Genomic DNA, 23151 nt, shown 5'->3' with positions numbered 1-23151 from the left:
GTGTCAAGAACAAGGGATCCGCTAGCATGCGGAACAGATGCCTTGGTGACCCTGTGGGATCAGTTTACACTGATTTATGCATTCCCTCCTATTCTGCTGCTTCCCCGACTTCTTCGCAGAAACAAGCAGGAAGGGAAGTCAGTAATTCTTGTGGCCCAGAAGATCTTGGTATGCAGAGATCATAAAGATGGCGGTAGGGGACCCATGGACCCTACCACCACGTCCGGACCGACTCTCTCCATCCTACCTTACAAACGCTAAATTTAACAGTTTGGCTATTGAGACCCACATTCTGAAGAAGCGTAGGCTGTCAGGTTCAGTGATATCTACTTTGATTAATGCAAGGAAGCCGGCCTCCAGAGTCATATATTATAGAGTCTGGAAGGCATATGTTTCCTGGTGTGAATCCAGGGGTTGGCATCCCAGAAAGTATGTCATAGGTAGAATCCTTGCCTTTCTGCAAATGGGGTTAGAGATGAAGCTGGCCTTGAGTACTATGAAAGGCCAGGTCTCGGCCTTATCGGTATTGTTTCAACGACCACTTTCTACGCATTCTTTGGTCCGTAGCTTTATACAGGGGGTAACATGGCTTAATCCACCGGTTAGGTCACCCCTGAACCCTTGGGACTTGAATTTAGTTTTGTTGGCATTACAGAAACAGCCTTTTGAGCCGATACGACATATTCCCTTGGTCCTTTTGACAAGGAAGCTAGTTTTTCTGGTAGCCATATCTTCTGCAAGAAGGGTATCAGAGTTGGCTGCTCTTTCTTGTAAAGAGCCATATTTAATTATTCACAAGGATAGGGTAGTATTGTGTCCTCATCCTAACTTTCTACTGAAGGTAGTGTCAGGTTTTCATCTAAACCGAGATGATATTCTACCTTCATTTTTTCCAGAGCCCTGTTCTATGGAAGAAAAGTCGCTACATTCTCTTGATGTGGTGAGAGCAGTCAGTCTGCTTGAAGGCGACTGCTCAGATTCGAAAAACCAATGTTTTGTTTGTGTTGCCTGAAGGTCCTAAAAGAGGACAGGCAGCATCGAAATCTGCTATTTCTAAGTGGATTCGGCAAGTAATTGTTCAAGCTTATGTTTTGAGGAGGAAGATTCCACCTTTTCAAATCAAAACGCACTCCACCAGGGCTGTTAGTGCTTCATGGGCAGTGCATCACCAAGCCTCCATGGCTCAAATCTGCAAGGCCGCAACTCTGTCTTCAGTCCATACATTTACCAGATTCTATCAGGTGGATGTAAAAAGGCATGAGGATATCGCCTTTGGGCGCAGTGTGCTGCAGGCAGCACTATAGGTCCTCAGGTCTGATGGCACCCTACTTTTGTTTGTGTCTCCCTCCCCTCAAACAAGATATTTGGGGGGCACACCCTAAAGGTGCATTAAACCTGGTGCAGCCATAAGACCATACAGCAGAGCAAAATATTACAGTGCACACATGCAAAAAAGACATTTACCTCCAGCAGGGCTAGTTTAAAACACCTAGACAATCTAAAAAATATTAGCAAAAAATATGGGGATTTGGTCACACCATATTGCTATATGGTGCTAAGCCCACTTACTGCGACAAAGTACCCCATGATTAGTGGATCCTACACTATCCATGGATTGGGAGATGCTGCTTCTCTGAACCATGAGAGCAAACACTCTTCTATATGGGAGAACTTTGAGGTCTCCACCCATGACACAAGTGGACACTAATGAGAGGCACTATATATACTGTATGGATTCTGACCAAATCCCTTTGGGTGCGGAGCACCCCACTCTTTCATTAAGTGCCTCTCAGTGTCCACTTGTGTCATGGGTGGGGACCTCAAAGTTCTCCCATATAAAAGAGTGTTTGCTCTCATGGTTCAGAGAAGCAGGATCTCCCAATCCATGGATAGTGTAGGACCCACTAATCATGGGGTACTTTGTCGCAGTAAGTGGGCTTAGCACCATATAGCAATATGGTGTGACCAAATCCCCATATTTTTTGCTAATATTTTTTAGATTGTCTAGGTGTTTTAAACTAGCCCTGCTGGAGGTAAATGTCTTTTTTTTGCATATGTGCGCTGTAATATTTTGCTCTCCCTCCCCTCAAATCACATTGCTCTGGGACATCCCACATAGTAACTACTATGGCTCTGTGTCCCGTGATGTACGATAAAGAAAATAGGATCTTTATAACAGCTTACCTGTAAAATCCTTTGGAGTACATCACGGGACACAGAGGTCCCTCCCTTCTTTTGATACACGTATATTGTTTTGCTACAAAAACTGAGGTACTCCCAGTAATGGGAGGGGTTATAAAGGGAGTGAACTTCCTGTCTTAGGGTATGCCAGTGTCCATTACCTAAAGGTGGCCTGTATAACCCACATAGTAACTACTATGGCTCTGTGTCCCGTGATGTACTCCAAGAAAAGGGTTTTACGGGTAAGCTGTTATAAAAATCCTATTTTTTGCTGCTTTGCAGCCTGAAATGAAGACAGACCCAGTTTTTCTTTTATCTAGCTGTATTTACTCAGGGCAACTTCTAACATCCAATTGAAAGATATAACGCTAACATGTCAGAAAAATAATAAAACAAAAAAACAGAATCACTGAGTTTGAAAAGGGATCATCCCCTCCTAAAAATGACTTGTAAACTTAATCAGGTGTAGCTAATCAACACCTCAATGGCACACAATGCCATTTGACTTTCAACTGTTATTAGCTTGTGATTAGCTTGGCACGAAAAGAACTTTCCTGGAGCATTTCAGTCCTTGGTAGTGCAACTGAAGCAAACAATCAACTAAGCACTGTCAAAAGTTCTACGGGATAAAGTTATAGAAAGGCACAAGTCAGAAGATGGATACAAATAAATTTCAAAGGCTTTACCAATGCCTAGAAGCACAGTGAAGTCTATTATTAAGAAGTGGAAGGTATTTGGTACAACACAGACCCTCTCTGGGTCAGGACATCGCTCAAAACTGGATGAAAGAACCAGGAGGAAACTGGTCAGAGAACCATGAGGCCTACAGCAACTCTGAAGCAGTTTCAGGAATTTATGACAGAGAACCACTGTGTGCATCTGACAGCAATATCACAATTTATCCACAAATGTGGCTTGTATGGGAGGGTTGCAAGGAAAAGCCACTCAAGAAAGGCTAAATTCATCCAATATAGGGAACAGGTACTGCCACGACTGCTGTTTAATGCCTCCATTGAGGGGGGGCGCCTCCCGCCCTCGATGACCTGAGCAAATGTGATATTACTGCTTAAGCCTGGGAAGGATCTGGTTGACCTGGGTTCCTATAGACCCATTTCCCTCCTCCAAAGCAATGTTAAGATCCAGGCTAAGGTCTTGGTAATTCGGGTCAATGGGATCATAGCCTCTATCGTACATCCTGACCAGGCAGGTTTTATGCCGCAAAAGTCCACAGCCACTAATCCCAGATGCCTTTTTCTGAATATGCAATTGCAGGCGGACAATGGGGGAAACGGGGCTCTACTGTCCCTGGACCCCAACAAGGCATTCGATAGCGCAGGATGGCGATACCTGTGGGCGGTGCAATCCAAATTTGGATTTGGAGATCGATTCATAGCCTGGGTCAAACTGCTATATGCTTCCCCAAAGGCAACCATTAAGATGTTGGGCAGAATGTCGCATGCGTTTTTTCTGGGCAGGCGGAGAAGGCAGGGTTGCCCCCTGTCTCCCCTGCTCTTTGCTATCGCCATCGAACCACTGGCGGCACTGGTGAGGGCCAGCCCGGGGATTACGGGGTTGAAATATGATGACCTTCATGAGAAGATCATGTTGTACGCCGACGACATGATGCTTTTCCTGGGGGACACCACTGCCTCTTTGGTCGAAGCGACAGCCGTAATTTCCAGATTTGGGCATTACTCAGGTCTGACCATCAACTGGTCTAAACCTGCCCTGATGCTGCTAGACGGGCATCAAGCGGTGGATCGGCCTGATTCGTGTCCAATCCCAGTAGTGACCTCATTAAAATACCTAGGAATACAAATATCACCTATACTTGCCGACTACTGCCAATTAAATGTATACCCCCTACTGTCCCGATTTCGAGACAAAATTAACACTTGGTATAACCTTAAACTATCACTGGTGGACAGAGCCAACTTAATAAAAATTATATTGATGCCACAGTTGCTATATCTTCTTAATAACTTCCCGGTTGTAATTCACTTGAAAATATTTAGGGTGGTTAACACCCTCTTTAGACGCCTACTGTGGAATACAGGCCGCCCCCCCCCCCAAGAATCAGAACAATTGCAGCACCCCAAGGACGGCGGAGGATTGGCAGTGCCCAACCCTTGGCCCTACTATATTGCAGCCCAAATGCAGCATCTGACTGGGCCCATGGCCCATGATCCGGAGGGCTCTTCGGCAAGATTAATGCTGATCAGCTCTGGAGCGGAGAATGTTCCGATGGGCCTGGAGACACAGATGATTCATAAATCCAATAAGCGGACACCCACCCTTACTCTAATCCAGAAAATATGTAACAAGGGCAGACAGATGCAGGAGGTGCTGGGCTTCACTGAATATAGCCTGATATGGAGGAACCTTTCATATGTCGAACTGGCGAAGTTACAGCAGGGACCCAAGTGGCGATCCTACAGTGTAACTTTGTTGTCACACATATTTCAAGACGGCAAGCTCCTATCCTTCCCTGAGTTACAAATTAGATTTAATTTACCCTCTACCATGTACTACTCCTATCTCCAGCTCAGGTATGCTGTGGGCACGCAAAGAGAAGCTAATCATTGGATTATGTCCAATAACCCCATTTTTCACCTTCTACAAACAAGTACTGAAACTAAAGGGATCATCTCAAATTGTTACCAAATGTTACACATCTTTTAAGGGCTTACCCCATAAGTCCCTATGGGAAAAAGACATAGGCCCACTTACAGGAGACCAATGGGAGGAAGTCCTGCAATCAATCACTACTTGCTGTCTTAATGTAGCCCAAAAAGTCTCCCAATTGTACATTGCGCTCCGGGTGCACTACACCCCGCTCAGACTACATAAGATGGGTAGGCGGCCAGACCCCTTGTGACAGGTGTAGACAACACCGGGGAGATCTAATTCACCTGCTCTGGAGATGCCCAAAGCTCCACCGGTACTGGAAAGCGGTGCTTGGGGACACTTAATCAAGTGTTCCAGAGGACCGTCCCCTTGGACCCAATTCATTGTATCTTAGGGGTTCTGGAAGAGGTTATCCCCGGAGGAGGTGGTGAGAATAGCATTCTCTAGAGCACTGTTCCATCCCGCTGGGATGGAAATCGATCTCACCGCCCACAGTCGCCTCATGGATCACACATATGGGGAACACCTTGGTCAAGGAAAGATATATCTACCAACACAGGGAAAGCCCAGGTAGATTTGAAAGAATCTGGTCGCCATGGCTGGATACCCCTGGACTAAGTCCCAGGAACTGGTGATGTCCAGAATCTTGCAAGACCCTACGGGAGAACCCCAATGAGATAGAACTGCTCACCACCAGATGTAGCATATAAGTGTATATGCCTCAGTATATTGTAGACTTGAAGGTTGTGATGATAAGATAAATGTGAAGGGCGCCAAGATGACCGCGAAATGTAAATACAACCATATGCTAATGCATTGCTTGTACATTGGAAACTGTCTACACTTGTTCAATAAACACCTTTTTTGATTAGAAAAAAAGGCTACATGTAGTCATGACTGAGCTTTGCCAAAATGCACCTTGAAGATTCTGAGGCCACATGGAAAAATGTGTTCTGGTCAGATGAGACTAAAATTGAATTATTGGGCCTCAACACCAAACGATATGTCTGGCAGAAATCCAATAAAGCTCACCATCCAAATAACACCATTCCTACAGTAAAACATGGAGGTGGTAATATCCTGTTGTGGGGGTGTGTCTCTGCAGCAGGGACTGTAGCACTTGTCAGAATAGAAGGAAAAATGGATGGTGCAATATATCATCAAATTCTTGAGGAAAATCTGCTGCCATCTGCCAGAAAGTTGTCAACGGGAAGAAGGTTTACATTCCAACATGACAATGACCCATAGCACACAGCAAAAATTACCACACAGTGGCTGAAGGAGAAAAAGGTGAATGTTCTTGCATAGCTTAGTCCGAGCCCAGACCCCATTGAAAATCTGTGGAATAACTTGAAGATTGCAGTCCACAAACGGTCACTATCAAATGTAACTGAACTTGAGCAGTTCTGGGCAAATGTTGCAAAGCCTGGATGTGCAAAGTTGGTAGAGACAAATCCCAACAGACTAAAAGCTGTAGTCAAAGCAAAAGGTGGTTCAACGAAATACTGACACAAGGGGTGATCCTTTTTCCAACTCGGTGGTTCTGTTAAAATAAAACAAACTTGGATGTTATAAGTTGCACAGTAAATACATCTGGATAAAACAAAAATGGTGTCTGTCTACATGTAAATCACTTCACAGAGAGCGGGGCTCTAGGAGGGCGGGATCTGAGGGATGGGACTTTCCCTGTTCACTCTGGTCGGCATATTTAACTGCAGGATTGAATTCTAATTGCGATCTATTCAATGCTGCCCAGAAACAGCACAGCTAGCTTTTAGAAGAGGCTGTGTATGAAGGTGTCTCCTTGAATAATGCTGTGATCTATGAGGCAGGTTTTGGGAAGTTTGGACTGTTCCTGTAGCTGTGACTGGGCGGAATTGAATGGGAATTAGGATGTATTCAATTCCACTCGCCATCAGAGCTGTGAAGCAAGTTACATCATTCACAGAGTCTGAAAGACTACAAAGGGGAGTGTTGCAGCCTCTTGCTGCTGCTAGGAAGGGACAGAGTCAATCAGCAGGATATACAGAGTGTCACATGATACAAAGCCCCAACTAAACCCAGAATATCAGGGGATCTACAGGCAACTGAGCAACATGGTACAGAGGTATGATCTATGCTAGGGTTGATCTTTACGTTTAGTTATAGTGAAAAGAAAGTTGGAATTCAGACTTAAATTTACTGCTGGATGCTACAAAAATTAAAACATGCCTGTCATAATGTCCAAGTTGATGTTTCACTTCCATGGCTGTAAAAAGGTATCCAGGGGTACCTGTACAAACCTTTGAATCCAGGACCCAGGACATCAGGGCACTTTTTATAAGAAGGTGCCAGAAAGTCAAGCCCAGCGTTACTCCTTTTTACATCTCATAGTCAGTGAGGCCATCCATTATTCTTATGAGTGAGGAACAGGAGTAGGCAGGCTCAAGACTGATTAACCGGTTCCCGACTGGCTCACGCCGATATGCGTCGGCAGAATGGCATGTACTCGTACGTCGCTCGTGGGCAGGGGGCGCGCACACATGCTCGTGGCGATCGGATTTGTTGCAGAACCGATCAGTCTTCAGGTCCAGGCCAATGATTTCTGGCCTGGACCTGCTGATTGGTTCTGACCATTGAAATGCTTCCCCTGAATGTAAGTGTAAACACAGGCAGGGGAAGTGATGTCATCTCCCCTCGTGGAATTCTTTTCGGTTCCAGAGAGAGAGGAGAGAGGACATCTAAAAATTAGTTGCACCAACACTACCCTGACACAGTACACGTAGACACACATTTCACCCCTGATTGCCCCTAGTTAACCTTTCACTCCCTGTCACTATGTCATCAATTGCAGTTTTCAGATTTTTCCTGATCACTGTATTGATGTCACTTGTGACACTAATCAGCGTTGGGGCAGCTAGTAGTAGGCCCAGGTAGGTCTAGGGTACCCCCCTAAGTAAAGGTTTAACCCCTGGTTAACCCTTTCACCCCTTGTCACCAGTGTCACTAATAGATCTATTTTCTGATCGCTGTATTATTGTTAAGGGTGACGCTAGTTAGTTTTGTTTTTTTTTTTTTTTTTTTTATAGCATCAGGGTACCCGCCATATATTACATAATAAAGGTTTAACCCCCTGATCACCCGGGGGGGGACATCAGTTAGATTTTAGCGTCAGGGTCTGCGTCAGCCCCAGGCAGCGTCGGATTAGTGCCAGTAGCACTAACACCCACTCACGCACCTGCTCCTCCCTTAGTAATATAGTGTCTGAACGGATCAATATCTGATCAGATCTATACTAGCGTCCCCAGTAGTTTAGGGTTCCCAAAAATGCAGCGTTAGCGGGATCAGCCCAGATACCTGCTGGCACCTGTGTTTAGCCCCTCCGCCCAGCCCACCCAAGTGCAGTATCAATCGATCACTGACGCTTACAAAACACAACACGCATAATTGCAGCGTTCGCAGAGTCAGGCCTGATCCCTGTGAACGCTAACAGTTTTTCTGGTAGTGATTGTAGCAGGCTCTGACAATCCGGTGCTCTTTTTGCCTGTGAGTCGCACAAGTTGTACCTGTAAATTTAGAGGCCACAATGTCCAATCGGAGGTACACCAGTGAAGAGGCCTACACGTTTCTGAGCATGACAGATGAGAGTGAAGAGGAAGTCCTCCATCTGTCAGATTCAGGCTCAGAATACGATCAGGTAGACCACAGCGGCACCCTGACAGATAGCTCTGATGACAGAGTAGTGGTCCCTGCTAAGGTCAAGCGTACCCGACCCCGTTCTTCTGTTGTTTTAGGTGCAAGAACCGCAGGGCTCTCATATGGAGCAGAGACAGTACCAGTGCCACTCATCCTTCTGGTGAACTGGCAAGCACCAGCGGCCTAGTACACCCTGGTCATACATCCAGCACTGCAGTATCATGTGGTGACGTGGTGAGTCCCATAAGTGCAGTTCAAGCTGGTTCGGTGGTTAGCACAAGTAGTGTATCGCAGCCACCAAGAAGACAAACACAGGCCTGTCGAGCCCATAGTGCCCTTCCTGCAGAATATGCCAATCCTAATTGGGAGCCCACCACTTCTGCAGCACCTGTATTTTCCCCATTCACTGGCCAACCCTGAATTCAAGTGGAAACAGTTGATTTTACATCACTTGAATTTTATTGGCTTTTTTTCATGGAAGATCTTTATACATCTATTGTGGACCAAAGCAATTTGTATGCTGGTCAATTTATCGCCGCTAATCCCCAGTTGACCCTTGCCAGAGATTGGAAACCTATTACGGTTTCCGAATGTAAGACCTTCCTGGGCCTATCCCTTCTCATGGGCATAGTTAAAAAAGTGAGTTGCGGTCATATTGGTCCACTGACCAAATTCACCATATGCCCGTGTTCTCTGCATCCATGACCAGGGCTAGATAGGAGCAGATCTTGCAGTTCATGCATTTTAATGACAATGAACTCTGTCATCCTCGGGGTGACCTCGAACTGAATACAATCGGCTCCACAAAATTCGGCCCCTCGTAAACCACTTCAGCCAACAGTTTGCTGCCTTGTTTACTCCCAATGAAGTTGTCTGCGTTGATGAGTCCCTGATTAAATTTTCTGGCCGCTTGTCTTTCAAACAGTATCTTCCCAGCAAGCGTGCCAGATATGGGGTTAAGATGTATAAGCTCTGTGATAGAGCAACAGGCTATATATAAAGTTTTATGGTTTGCGAGGGAAAAGATAGTCACGTGGAGCCCGAGAACTGCCCAGACTACATAGGGAGTGCTGGAAAGATTGTTTGGGACTTGGTGTCACCCTTATTCGGAAAAGGGGTACCACTTGTATGTGGACAATTATTACATGAGCATGCCACTTTTTGTCACTTGTTTTATCATTGAATTGGCGCATGTGGCACCGTGCGATCTAATCGTTGGGACTTACCCCAGCAGCTTGTAGAGTCCTGACTTAGATTGGGGGAGAGAGCCTGCTTGAGAAGTAATAATTTGCTCGCAGTGAAGTAGAGGGATAATCGGAATGTTTTTGTTCTGTCCTCCCTTAACGCAGATATGACAGTCCAAATTCCAGTGGCGACTGGAACTACATACATATATATATATATATATATATATATATATATATAATGTATGTATATATCAATCAGAGTATTCATATATAATAATTCTATTTTAGATACATCACACGCTTTCTCCTGACGAGTGGCTCAAAAGCCATGAAATGCGTAGAGCTACCAGACGCTGTGTTTCTACTAATACCCAGACCTTTCAGTCGTTATGCAATACCCACCTTTACAGGACTAGTGAGGCCATAGGTCCTGCAGGCCCTATTTCGCAATTTATGGTTTTATACAATCTTGCTATTGGTGAACTATGGAATATTATTGTGGTTATATCATGAGATACCAATGACATTAAGCACTTAAGCCCCGGACCATTTGGCTGGCAAAAGACCAGAGCACTTTTTGCGATTCGGCACTGCGTAGCTTTAACTGACAATTGCGCGGTCGTGCGATGTGGCTCCCAAACAAAATTGGCGTCCTTTTTTCCCCACAAATAGAGCTTTCTTTTGGTGGTATTTAATCACCTCTGCAGTTTTTATTTTTTGAGCTATAAACAAAAAAAATAGCGACAATTTTGATAAAAACGCATTATTTTTTACTTTTTGCTATAATAAATATCCCCAAAAAATATATAAAGAATCTTTTTTTTCCTCAGTTTAGGCCGATATGTATTCTTCTACATATTTTTGGTTAAAAAAATCGCAATAAGCGCTTATTGATTGGTTTGCGCAAAAGTTGTAGCATCTACAAAATAGGGGATAGTTTTATGGCATTTTTATTAATAATTTTTTTTTTTTTTACTAGTATTGGCGGCGATCAGCATTTTTTACCATGACTGCGACATTATGGCGGACAGATCGGACACTTTTGGCGCTATTTTGGGACCATTCACATTTATACAGCGATCAGTGCGATTAAAAATGCATTGATTACTGTGTAAATGTAACTGGCAGTGAAGGGATTAACCACTATGTGGCGCTGTAGGGTTTAAGTGTGTCCTAGGGAGTGATTCTAACTGGGGGGGGGGGGGGCTATGTTTGACAGGACACTGATCACCGCTCCCGATTACAGGGAGCGGTGATAAGTGTCACTAGGCAGAACGGGGAAATGCTTGTTTACATGAGCATTTTCCCGTTCCTCCTCTCCATGAGACGATCGCGGGTATCCCCGCGGACATAGAGCAACATACAGGTACGTTAATATGCCTGTACGTGCCCTTCTGCCGACGTATATCGCGTGAGCGCTTAAGAATGTTTATTGTTATTACCATGCTCATCGTCTATAATTGATACCAGCATTATATGTATGTATATACTATATGATAATCAATGAATTTCCTATATGTTCACCAATTTACTCTATTGCTAAAGAATGGTGATCTTGCGAGCTACCATACACAAATTGTCAGTTCTAATATATTCAGCTGCTAGCACTGATCACGCCCCATAAGGCCGTGCATTCAGCAAAAAAATATAATTAAAAAACGTGCTGTGCTAAAAAGTGCCTGTGTGTTTAATACACATATATACACACGCTATACTATGTCTGTAATAAACCACAAAAAATATAACAGCACCACTAACTCAAATTGGTGTAACTCTGTGCTCAATTATATTGCAGCATGTGAACTACTAATTAATTAGTATCTTTGCTTATCCTTATATCCACACTCTACTACTACCTATAGAAAATCACATGCGTCTAGGGCTAATGAGTGCCACAACTAATTATTAAAGTGACTCAGTGCAACGAAATAAAATATATACATTAATACTCAAATATCAACATCTGTCATAAAATAAATCCATTATATACAGTGGGGACGGAAAGTATTCAGACCCCCTTACATTTTTCACTCTTTGTTATATTGCAGCCATTTGCTAAAATCATTTAAGTTCATTTTTTTCCTCATTAATGTACACACAGCACCCCATATTGACAGAAAAACACAGAATTGTTGACATTTTTGCAGATTTATTAAAAAAGAAAAACTATCACATGGTCCTAAGTATTCAGACCTTTTGCTCAGTATTCAGTATAAGTATTCAGACCTTTTGCTCAGTCTTTAGTAGAAGCACCCTTTTGATCTAATACAGCCATGAGTCTTTTTGAGAAAGATGCAACAAGTTTTTTCACACCTGGATTTGGGGATCCTCTGCCATTCCTCCTTGCAGATCCTCTCCAGTTCTGTCAGGTTGGTGGACAGCCATTTTTAGGTCTCTCCAGAGATGCTCAATTTGGTTTAAGTCAGGGCTCTGGCTGGGCCATTCAAGAACAGTCACGGAGTTATTGTGAAGCCACCGCTTCATTATTTTAGCTGTGTGCTTAGGGTCATTGTCTTGTTGGAAGGTAAACCTTTGGCCCAGTCTGAGGTCCTGAGCACTCTGGAGAAGGTTTTCGTCCAGGATATCCCTGTACTTGGCCGCATTCATCTTTCTCTCGATTGCAACCAGTCATCCTGTCCCTGCAGCTGAAAAACACCACCACAGCATGATGCTGCCACCACCATGCTTCACTGTTGGGACTGTATTGGACAGGTGATGAGCAGTGCCTGGTTTTCTCCACACATACCGCTTAGACTTAAGACCAAAAAGTTCTATCTTGGTCTCATCAGACCAGAGAATCTTATTTCTCACCAACTTGGAGTGCTTCAGGTGTGTTTTTTTTTTTTTAGCAAACTCCATGCGGGCTTTCATGTGTCTTGCACAGAGGAGAGGCTTCCGTCTGGCCACTCTGCCATAAAGCCCCGACTGGTGGAGGGCTGCAGTGATGGTTGACTTTCTACAACTTCCTCCCATTTCCTGACTGCATCTCTGGAGCTCAGCCACAGTGATCTTTGGGTTCTTCTTTACCTCTCTCACCAAGGCTCTTCTCCCCCGATAGCTCAGTTTAGCCGGACGACCAGCTCTAGGAAGGGTTCTGGTCGTGCCAAACGTCTTCCATTTAAGGATTATGGAGGCCACTTTGCTCTTAGGAACCTTAAATGCAGCAGAATTTTTTTTTGTAACCTTGGCCAGATCTTTGCCTTGCCACAATTCTGTCTCTGAGCTCTTCAGGCAGTTCCTTTGACCTCATGAGTCTCATTTGCTGTGACATGCACTGTGAGCTGTAAGGTCTTATATAGACAGGTGTGTGCCTTTCCTAATCAAGTCCAATCAGTATAATCAAACACAGCTGGACTCAAATGAAGGTGTAGAACCATCTCAAGGATGATCAGAAGAAATGGACAGCACCTGAGTTAATTATATGAGTGTCACAGCAAAGGGTCTGAATACTTAGGACCATGTGATATTTCAGTTTTTCTTTTCTAATAAATCTGCAAAAATGTCAACAACTCTGTGTTTTTCTGTCAATATGGGGTGCTGTGTGTACATTAGTGAGGAAAAAATGAATTTAAATGATTTTAGCAAATGATTGCAATATAACAAAGAGTGAAAAATTTAAGGGGGTCTAAATACTTTCCGTCCCCACTGTATGTGCTCAAAATATTCACAAACGTGTTCCAATGCACTAACAAGTGCACAGTGCTATTGTTCTTGATTCACAAGCTGACATGCACTCTGGGGCTCCCCCCATCAGTGTATGTGCTCACCTTAGAGCGTGTGACCCTGCAATTAAGCCTGTTCAAAACTCTGTTGCAACCACGTGCTTCATGTAAAGTCCCACTCTATTTCTCTCCTCCTTATTTTTGACCATCATGGGTATACCCACCGATCAATCTCTTTTTTCATTCAGCCCACAGGCTGCTTGAAAAAAAAGAACCTTACAACATATGCCCAACAAGGACCAGCAACATACTGGTATGTTGCTGGACTTTGAGTGGTTATTCCAGAATGATGCCTGCAGGTTTAGGTATCATCTTGGTATCATTCTTTTCAGACAGTGGTCGGCTTTCATGTAAAAGCAACCCTAGTGGCTAATTGGCCGCTAGACTTCTTTTACAATCAGTGGTAGGGAACGTCCCCCTCCCGCCGTCTTCCATGGTTTTCTCGGCCTCTCCTGTCCCACCGGGGAACCTGAGAATGCAGCCGGTTGTTCCACCAGCTGACCATAGAGCTGATCGAAGACCTGAATGACTCCAATCATCTCTATGGCCTAAGAAACCGGAAGCTACGAGCATTTCATAACTTCGATTTCGCCGGATATAAACAGCGCCATTGGGAAAGCATCTTATTACAGCGATCTTGGTGTGATCAGATGCTTTGAGGGTAGACGAGAGATCTAGAGTCTAATAGATCCCATTTTTTTTTTTTTTTTTTAAAGAGTACCTGTAACTACCTATTGCTATCGTAGGGGATATTTACATTCCCTGTGATAATACAAATGAAAAAGAAAATGAAAGGAACAGTGTAAAAATAAAATAAAAAACAAAATAAATAATTTAAAAAAAAAAAAGCACACCTGTCCCCCCCCCCCCCCATGCTCACACGGAAATGTGAACGCAACCATCAGTCTCCTGTCATATGTAAACAGCAATAGCACCATGCATGTGAGGTATCACCGCGAACGTCAGATTGAGGGCAGAAATTTCAGCAGGTGACATCCTCTATAAGTCTAAAGTGATAACCTGTAAAGGCTTTTGAAAATGTATGTAGTTTGTCACCGCTGCACGGTTGTGTGCAATTTTAAAGCTTGTCGTGTTTGGTATCTATGTACTCAGCATAAGATCATCTTTTATATCTTACTAAACATTTGGGCAATATAGTGTGTTTCAGTGCATTAAAATTCAAAAAAGTGTTTTTTTTTTTTTTTTAAAATTGCGTTTGAAAAATCACTGCGCAAATACTGTGTGAAAAAAAAAAATTGCAACACCCACCATTTTAATCTGTGGGGCCTTTGCTTTAAAAAATATATATAATGTTTGTGGGTTCAAAGTAATTTTCTAGCAAAAAAAAAAATATATATTTTTTCATGTAAACAAAAGGTGTCAGAAAGGGCTTTGTCTTCAAATAGTTAGAAGAGTGGGTGATGTGTGGCATAAGCTTCTAATGTTGTGCATAAAATACCAGGACAGGGCAAACCCGCCCAAATGACCCCATTTTGGAAAGTAGACACCCCAAGCTATTTGCTGAAAGGCATGTTGAGTCCATGGAATATTATATATTTTGCCACAAGTTTTGGGAAAATGACAATAACGTTTTTTTTTTTTTTTTCACAAAGTGTCACCAAATGATATATTGTTCAAACATTCCATGGGCATATGTGAAATTACACCCCAAAATACTTGGCTTTCTAAGGGCGTAAAATGGTGATTTCACTCCTCACTACCTATCACAGTTTCGGAGGCCCTGAAATGTCAAGATAGCACAACCCCACGCGTGACCCCATTTTGGAAAGTAGACACCCCAAGGTATTCGCTAAGTGGCATGGTGAGTGTTTTGCAGCTCTCATTTGTTTTTGAAAATGAAAAAGCAAAGGAAAATGTATTTTTTTTTCTTTTTTTCAATTTTCAAAACTTTGTGACAAAAAGCGAGATCTGCAAAATACTCAACATGCCTCTCAGCAAATAGCTTGGGGTGTCTACTTTCCAAAATTGGGTCATTTTGGGGGGGGGGGGGGGGGGGAGTTGTGCTATCTGGGCATTTCATGGCCTCCGAAACGGCGATCGGTAGCGAGGAGTAAAATCAAGAATTTATGCCCTTAGAAAGCCTGAAGCTGGTGATTGGTTCTTGGGGTCCTGTACACGGTTAGACAAAAGGCCAAAAAAGTGCCACACATGTGGTATCCCCGTACTCAGGAGAAGCAGCAGAATGTATTTTGGGGTGTAATTTCACATATACCCATGGCACATTTTGAGCAATATATAATTTCAGTGACAACTTTGTGTAAATTTTTTTTTTTTTTTCAAACACTTATAACAAAAAAAATAAAATATTCAATGTGCTCAACAAGCCTCTCAGCAAATTCCTTGGGGTGTCTACTTTCCAAAATGGGGTCATTTGGGGGGGTTTGTACTGCCCTGCGATTTTAGTACCTCAAAAAATTAGATGAGCAGTCATAAACTAAAAGCTGCATAAATTCCCAGAAAATGTACCCTAGTTTGTAGACGCTATAACTTTTGCGCAAACCAATAAATGTACGCTTGATATTGATTTTTTTTTTTTGGCCTAAATGTATGACTAAAATTGAGTTTATTGTATTTTTTTTATAACAAAAAGTAGAAAATATTTTTTTCTTCAAAAATTTCAGTCTTTTTTTATTTATATCGCAAAAAATAAAAACCGCAGAGGTGATCAAATGCCACCAAATAAAAGCTCTATTTTGAGGGAAATAAAGGAGGCAAATTTTGTTTGGGTACAGCATTGCATTGCATTGTTACTAGTTAAAGCGACACAGTGCCAAATTGTAAAAAGTGATCTGGTCAGGTAGGGGGTAAAATCTTTAGAAACAAGAATGTCCTGGGCTGCCGCACTCCGTAGAAAAGGCATCTTTATTGTGAAAAGATGCCTTTTCTACGGAGATATGAGTAAGCATCAAACTATGTGAAACGCGTTAGCCATTGATCCCTGTTTTGTCCCTGTTTGATTTGACTACCATGTTGGATTCTATTCTATTTTTCACAATAAAGATGCCTTTTCTACCGAGTGCGGCAGTCCGGACATTCTTGTTTCTACAGACTTGTGCAGAGCCAGCACCTGAGAGTTCACAGTAGGGCGGGAGCACCTGTTAAGGTCCGGAGGCTTAGTGAGCGGCATTCCTTTCTCAGGGGGTAAAATCTTCCAGGGCTGAAGTGGTTAAGATTAACCTGAGTTGCAGGTCAAATTGCGGGTTCTACTGAATACCAGACTCGCCAGCTGTACATTTATGAAAATCCACTATCCTACCACTGTGTCTTTCTTACAGAAGCAAAGCCAGCTCTGTACATTCCAAGTCATAACCTGGAGCTTACAAAGGGCTTGAGGACTCTCTCTCTCCTTACCCTCATGTAACAATGATGAATGCCTGAGTGGTTAACAGCCAAGATCCAGCACTGTCATGTGGGAGAAAGGGGAGTGAGTTTCCTGCTTTCTCATACCCAGAAGTACCAGTATCTTGGTTCCTGGCAGTGAAATAATACTGTGGAAGAGTTTAAGAATGATAAATATGTACTGCTGGTGAGGCCAACATTAAAGCAAATCCATTTCTTTGTGCATGAATGCTTATCACATTCCGTGATACAAATAACAACTAGCTGAAGTATTTGTAGAACTTTATATTAAATTTATAAAACTTTAGAACAAGCAGCATTTAAAAATGTATAAATTTCTGCAGAATAAAAAAATCTATCAAAGTTAAATTGAATACCCCAAAATGCTGTCGCTCAAAAATACATTACCGCAATATCAGCCAAGGGTGGAGTGTCGATTGAGGCTTTTGCTAGACAACTAAATTGGTTCATAATCGGCATGGTAATGGTGGAGCCCACAAGTCTAGCTCTCATGGTCTATACATTGGTCCCTAAAAGTCTTGTTTGCTGTCAGCTGCAACTAACATGATGGCAAAAATGGCAACAATGCAGTAGAAAATAATGCATTTAATGATGTGCACTAGTTCAATTTTGATCATGATATACCACATTCTCATTAGCAGGAGGAGCCAGAGCCCCATCAACTGCATTCGTCCAAGTGCCCTGGGCCCTATAAAAAGAAAAGGTATGATAAAAAAAGCATATGCTGGCAACCTTTTGGCTCTGTAGTTTTTTAACACTAAAAATCCCAGAATACCCTGCCAGCTTCTACCATAAATGCTGGTAGTCATCGAACCTCCACAACAGCAAGAAAACATCAGGTTGCCCTTAACTGATGTAAATGTCTTTGAGGTTTCTTTTTAAAGACATTTTACATCTTTTATAGGCAGTCCATAGCAAGTATTTTGCTGTTTGAATTAATAAAATCATTTATTGCGTTAAATAGGTATTCTCTACAGACATGTCATTTTCCTAACATCTTTGGGCTCTTAACCTAGCATGACACATTAAATAGGTAGATGATCTTGTTCCCTTGATATCATGGCCCTGTGGTGTTACGTTGACTTGGGAGTGCCCTTGTTTTGAGAGAGAGCACTCGGAGGCACGGTGCATGCTACCATCTCAGGCTCAATCACGAGGCAAATACGGAGTGCAAAATGCTGAAAAAAATGGCAATAATGTGGCTGACTATAAAGATCTATGATTTTTGAATATACTTTATACCAGGGACGCCTGCACCCTTTGATAATAAAAAAAAAAAAAAAAACACATGGCACTAGAATAACATTTCTCATTGCTTTATAACTAAACATTCAAACACACTTTCACCCTAAGATTTGCTTAATCCAAATAAACATAAAATGACGGATGATTTTATTAATGCTATATATAAATCTGTATCTGAAAATCAACAGACCCACTAGGATACTGTCTCACTGTGCCACTTTAATTGATAACATATTTATTAATGATCTTGTAAACCGTAAAAGACCGCATGCACACTGGGCGTTTTTACAGTTGCTATTTTTGGCTTCAGCTGTTTTTTTTTTTTTTTCTGCAGCCAGTAAACTCCCCAGCATGTTATCTTATGTGTCCATGCACACATAGGCTTTTATCAGCGTTTTCTGGCTGGAAAAAACCCAGAACTAGTGTATTTGAAGAGGGGTTTTTCAGCTCTGATAAAAGCTTAACGCAGAAAAACGTGGCTATTCTGCGTTTGTGAGCACTTTTGAGCCGTAAGCTTTTGTTGGAGTATAGTTTTACTAAAAAAAAAAGTTAAACACAAACGACACTGTGACTGGTGCGGCAGTGATTAGGGACGCTGACTGCTGTGGTGGTGATTAGGGATACTTACTAGCAGCACTGGTATGGTGACATTGTTCTGCTGTGGCAGTGCTCAGAAATAATAGCTGGCGACACAGACATACAGTGATATCGGAGCAGCCTGCCATTGTATATGATCATTGCCACAGTAGTATAATGCCATGGCACATCCTTTGGTGACAGTATTTAAAAAAAAAAAATGTGTGTGTGTGTGTATTGTGGAGAGTCAGCGTGGGGCAGGGTTAAGAAGGGGTTAAATGAAGAGGGCAGGTACTTCACCTTCAGACCTGCTTATTGCCAGCTGAGTTGAAAATGTGAGAGAGAAGTGTGTTTGGAGAGAAAGATGGCTGTTGAGATATCAAAGCTGAGAGGAGTTTGAAGCTGGAAGGACCCCTGTTACCTATGACTTGATCCTGCTGGGACTGGGACTTTGCTATGTTATATGCTGTGGCTGGGATGCTGAGCGTTATTTAAAAGGACTGTCTTATACTGCTGAGAACAGTTTTTGTATTGTTTGAACTGCCCATAAAGACAAAGCTTGTGAATTTTCTGTTGCTTTTTGCTGAATAAAGCCTTTTAAGTGGAGTGAACTGTCTCACAGCTGCATGTTAACCCCTTGGATCCCGACAATTGGTGGAGAATGCGGGCAGTTTGAGGGGTGCAGGCCAAACCCATGTCCTGGGTTAAAGCTGCACAGGCTGGAAAAGCATCAGACAAAGCAATGGAGTAACTGATCAAACAATTAGCAGTGGATAATGTGTAGGCAGTTGCTGCTCACCAAGAGACAAACTGCTTACTGATGGAACAGATAGCGGGTTTACATAAGGCACTGGCCCAGCAGGCTGAAATGATGAAAGGTGATCCCACTGTAAAGAGTGACCCGCGGAAGGCTGTGCAGAGGACTATGCAAAAGATGACAGCCACGGATAATGTGGAAACTTATATGGCAATGTTTGAAAGGATTGCAACAAGGGAAGGTCTCCCTGAGAAAGACTGGGCAGATGTGCTGGCTCCTTTCCTGACTGAAGATCCCCAACAGGCCTCTTCTGATTTGGCCTCTGAATCAGCACTGGACTATAACCTGCTTAAGGCAGAAATCCTAGCCAGGCTGGGAGTGACTGTGGCTCTAAGGGCAAACTGTGTTCATGAATGGCGCTTTGACAGAGCTAAGCCTGCCCATGCGCAACTGTATCGTCTACTGCACCTGTTCCAGGATTGGCTGAAACCAGAAGAGAAGACCACCAATCAGATTGTAGAGCGAGTTGCACTGGATAGCTTTTTGCATGGTCTTCCTAAGGAGCTGCACCTATGGGTGGCTCACCCCAAGCCTCAGTCCCTGGATGAGATGGCTGCTGCTGTCGAGCGCTACAGTTGTGCAGAAAGTGCCCAGGAGAGTCCCTCTATTATCAGAGAGCTGGCCCGTTCTAAGGAAGCAAAAGAATTGTCAAAGGATCTGCAGGAAAAGGTAGTTGAACTGTATAAAACAGAAAAGGGATATGAAAAGATATCCAAGGAATTGAGAATGCCAATCAGCAGTGTTCAAACTCTAATCAAGAAGTGGAAAATTGGGGGTTTTGTTGAAACCAAACCACGGTCAGGTAGACCAACTAAAATGTCAGCCACAACTGCCAGGAAAATTGTTTGAGATGCAAAGAAAAACCCAAAAATAACTTCAGGTAAATACAGGACACTCTGAAAACATGTAGTGTGGCTGTTTCAAGATGCACAATAAGGAGGCACTTGAATGTTGGGCTGCATGGTCGAGTTGCCAGAAGAAAGACATTACTATGCAAATGCCACAAAGTATCCTGCTTACAATACGCCAAACAGCACAGAGACAAGCCTGAAATCTAATGGCACAAAGTCATTTGGAGTGATGTGACCAAAATTGAGCTTTTTGGCCACAACCATAAATGTTACATTTGGAGAGGAGTCAACAAGACCTATGATGAAAGGTACACTAGTCCTATTGTGAAACACGGAGGTAGATCACTGATGTTTTGGGGATGTGTGAGCTACAAAGGCACAGGAAATTTGGTCAAAATTGATGGCAATATGTTATCAAAAAATACTGGAGGAACATTTGCATTCATCAGCCAGGAAGCTTCTCATGGGACGTACTTGGACATTCCAACATGACAGTGAATCAAAACACAAGGCCAAGTTGACCTATCATTGACTACAGCAGAATAAAGTGAAGGTTCTGGAGTGGCCATCTCACTCTCCTGACCTTAATATCATTGAGCCACTCTGGGGAGATCTCAAACGTGCAGTTCATCAAGACAGCCCAAGAATTTGCAGGAACTGGAGGCTTTTTGCCAAGAGAAATGGGCAGCTTTACCATCTGAGAAGATAAAGAGCCTCATCCACAAATACCACAAAAGACTTCAAGCTGTCATTGATGTTCAAGGGGACAATACACGGTATCAAGAACTGGGGTATGTAAACTTTTGATCAGGGTCATTTGGGTAGTTTCTGTTGTCATTATGATTTAAAAAGAGTAAAACGCAGTTGATTGATGAGTGAAAGAAAGAAGGTGAAAGAACCATGAGTGAAAGAAAAGTTTTTGTGTTATCATTCATATTCTCTGAAAAATAGCCAAGAAAACATAAATTCTGCTAGGGTATGTAAACTTATGAGCACAACTGTATATATATGTGTGTGTATGTGTGTGTGTATATATATATATATATATATATATATATATATATATATATATATATATATATATATATATATATATATATATATATAGGGCTGAAACAACTAATCGATTAATCGACAACTAATCGATTATGAAATTAATCGATTACTATTTTCATAATCGATTAATCGGCCAGTAACATAATGGGGCTAAAAATAATAAAATTAGCCCTTTATAGTACAAAAAGAGCAAATAATCGCTACTGTAAATATTACTTTCACAGTTCTACATTAAAAAAATTAACCCCTTACAGTAGTGATCATTTGCTTTTTTTGTACTATAAAGGGCTCATTTTAGTTTTTTTTAACCCCATTATGTTACTAAACATTTTAGACCTGGTTTACATCTTTGTGTTTTTTGGTGCTTTTTGCAGAAACACACTACAGTTCATTTAACATGGTTTTCTATGGGACACGTTCACAACTATACTTTTTTTCAGCCGCTGCGTATTTGGAAAGGGTCAGGGACTTTTTTTTTTTTTTTAACGCAAAACGGTGCTTTTTTGGTTCAATATACTTCAATGGAGAAGCTGCAGAAAAGCATGTAATTTGTTTTTGCAGCAATTTGTATTTTTTAATCTGCCCAACAACAAATTGGCCAAAAAACTGTATTTCTCTTCTAATAGTGTATATATAGTATATCTCTTCTGTCTGTTATTCTCAGAGTGGATTTAATATTTTGCTCCCTAACCATATAGTTGGTTGTTTATATTTACCACTGCATAGAGATATTTAAGAATACATTGTTTTTTTTTAAAAAAACTTTACATACTAACTAAATTATACACCACACTTTTTTTTTAAGGTTATTAACCGATTAATCGATTAATCGAAACAAAAATCGACCAACTAATCGATTATGAAAATAATCGTTAGTTGCAGCTATATATATATATATATATATATATATATATATATATATATATATATATATATATATATATATATTATACATATATATTATACACAGTGGGGCAAAAAAATATTTAGTCAGCCACCAATTGTGCAAGTTCTCCCACTTAAAAAGATGAGAGAGGCCTGTAATTGTCATCGTAGGTATACCTCAACTATGAGAGACAAAATATGGAAACAAATCCAGACAATCACATTGTCAGATTTTTGAAAGAATTTATTTGCAAATTATGATGGAAAATAAGTATTTGGTCAATATCAAAAGTTCATCTCAATACTTTGTTATATATCCTTTGTTGGCAATGACAGAGGTCAAACGTTTTCTGTAAGTCTTCACAAGGTTGTCACACATTGGTGCTGGTATGTTGGCCCATTCCTCCATGCAGGTCTCCTCTAGAGCATGGTGTTCTTTGGTTGCAACTCAGCATTCTCTCTCCTCCAAACACGACGAGTTGTGTTTCTACCAAACAGTTCTACTTTGGTTTCATCTGACCATATGACATTTTCCCAATCCTCTTCTGGATCATCCAAATGCTCTCTAGCAACCCTCAGATGGGCCTGGACATGTACTGGCTTAAGTAGGGGGACACGTCTGGCACTGCAGGATCTGAGTCCCTGGCGGCGTAGTGTGTTACTTATGGTAGCCTTTGTTACGTTGGTCCCAGCTCTCTGCAGGTCATTCACTAGGTCCTCCCCGTGTGGTTCTGGGATTTTTGCTCACCGTTCTTGTGATCATTTTGACCCCACGGGGTGAGATCTTGTGTGGAGCCCCAGATCGAGGGAGATTATCAGTGGTCTTGTATGTCTTCCATTTTATAATTCTTGCTCCCACAGTTGATTTCTTCACACCAAGCTGCTTGCCTATTGCAGATTCAGTCTTCTCAGCCTGGTGCAGGTCTACAATTTTGTCTCTGGTGTTC

The 23151-nt window shown here is 42.2% G+C and overlaps 1 protein-coding gene across 6 annotated transcripts in view; it reads left to right on the top strand.

Annotated features, from left to right (window-relative positions):
* Positions 1–23151, top strand: part of LOC141108021 (PABIR family member 2-like) — a 102686-nt gene that overhangs the window by 67956 nt on the left and 11579 nt on the right. For 4 of the 6 annotated variants that reach the window (XM_073599192.1, XM_073599189.1, XM_073599190.1 and 1 more), the window contains one exon: positions 17413–17477. In XM_073599192.1, the coding sequence (XP_073455293.1) occupies positions 17413–17477 (65 nt within the window). The remainder of the gene's footprint in view (positions 1–17412; positions 17478–23151) is intronic. The other 2 variants (XM_073599191.1, XM_073599188.1) reach the window with 1 other exon arrangement.

This window comes from Aquarana catesbeiana, linkage group LG09, assembly GCF_042186555.1.
Source record: "Aquarana catesbeiana isolate 2022-GZ linkage group LG09, ASM4218655v1, whole genome shotgun sequence".
NCBI classification, from domain to species: Eukaryota; Metazoa; Chordata; class Amphibia; order Anura; family Ranidae; genus Aquarana; species Aquarana catesbeiana.
Note: the sequence above shows the minus strand (reverse complement) of the source record. Positions and strands in the feature narration are given on the sequence as shown.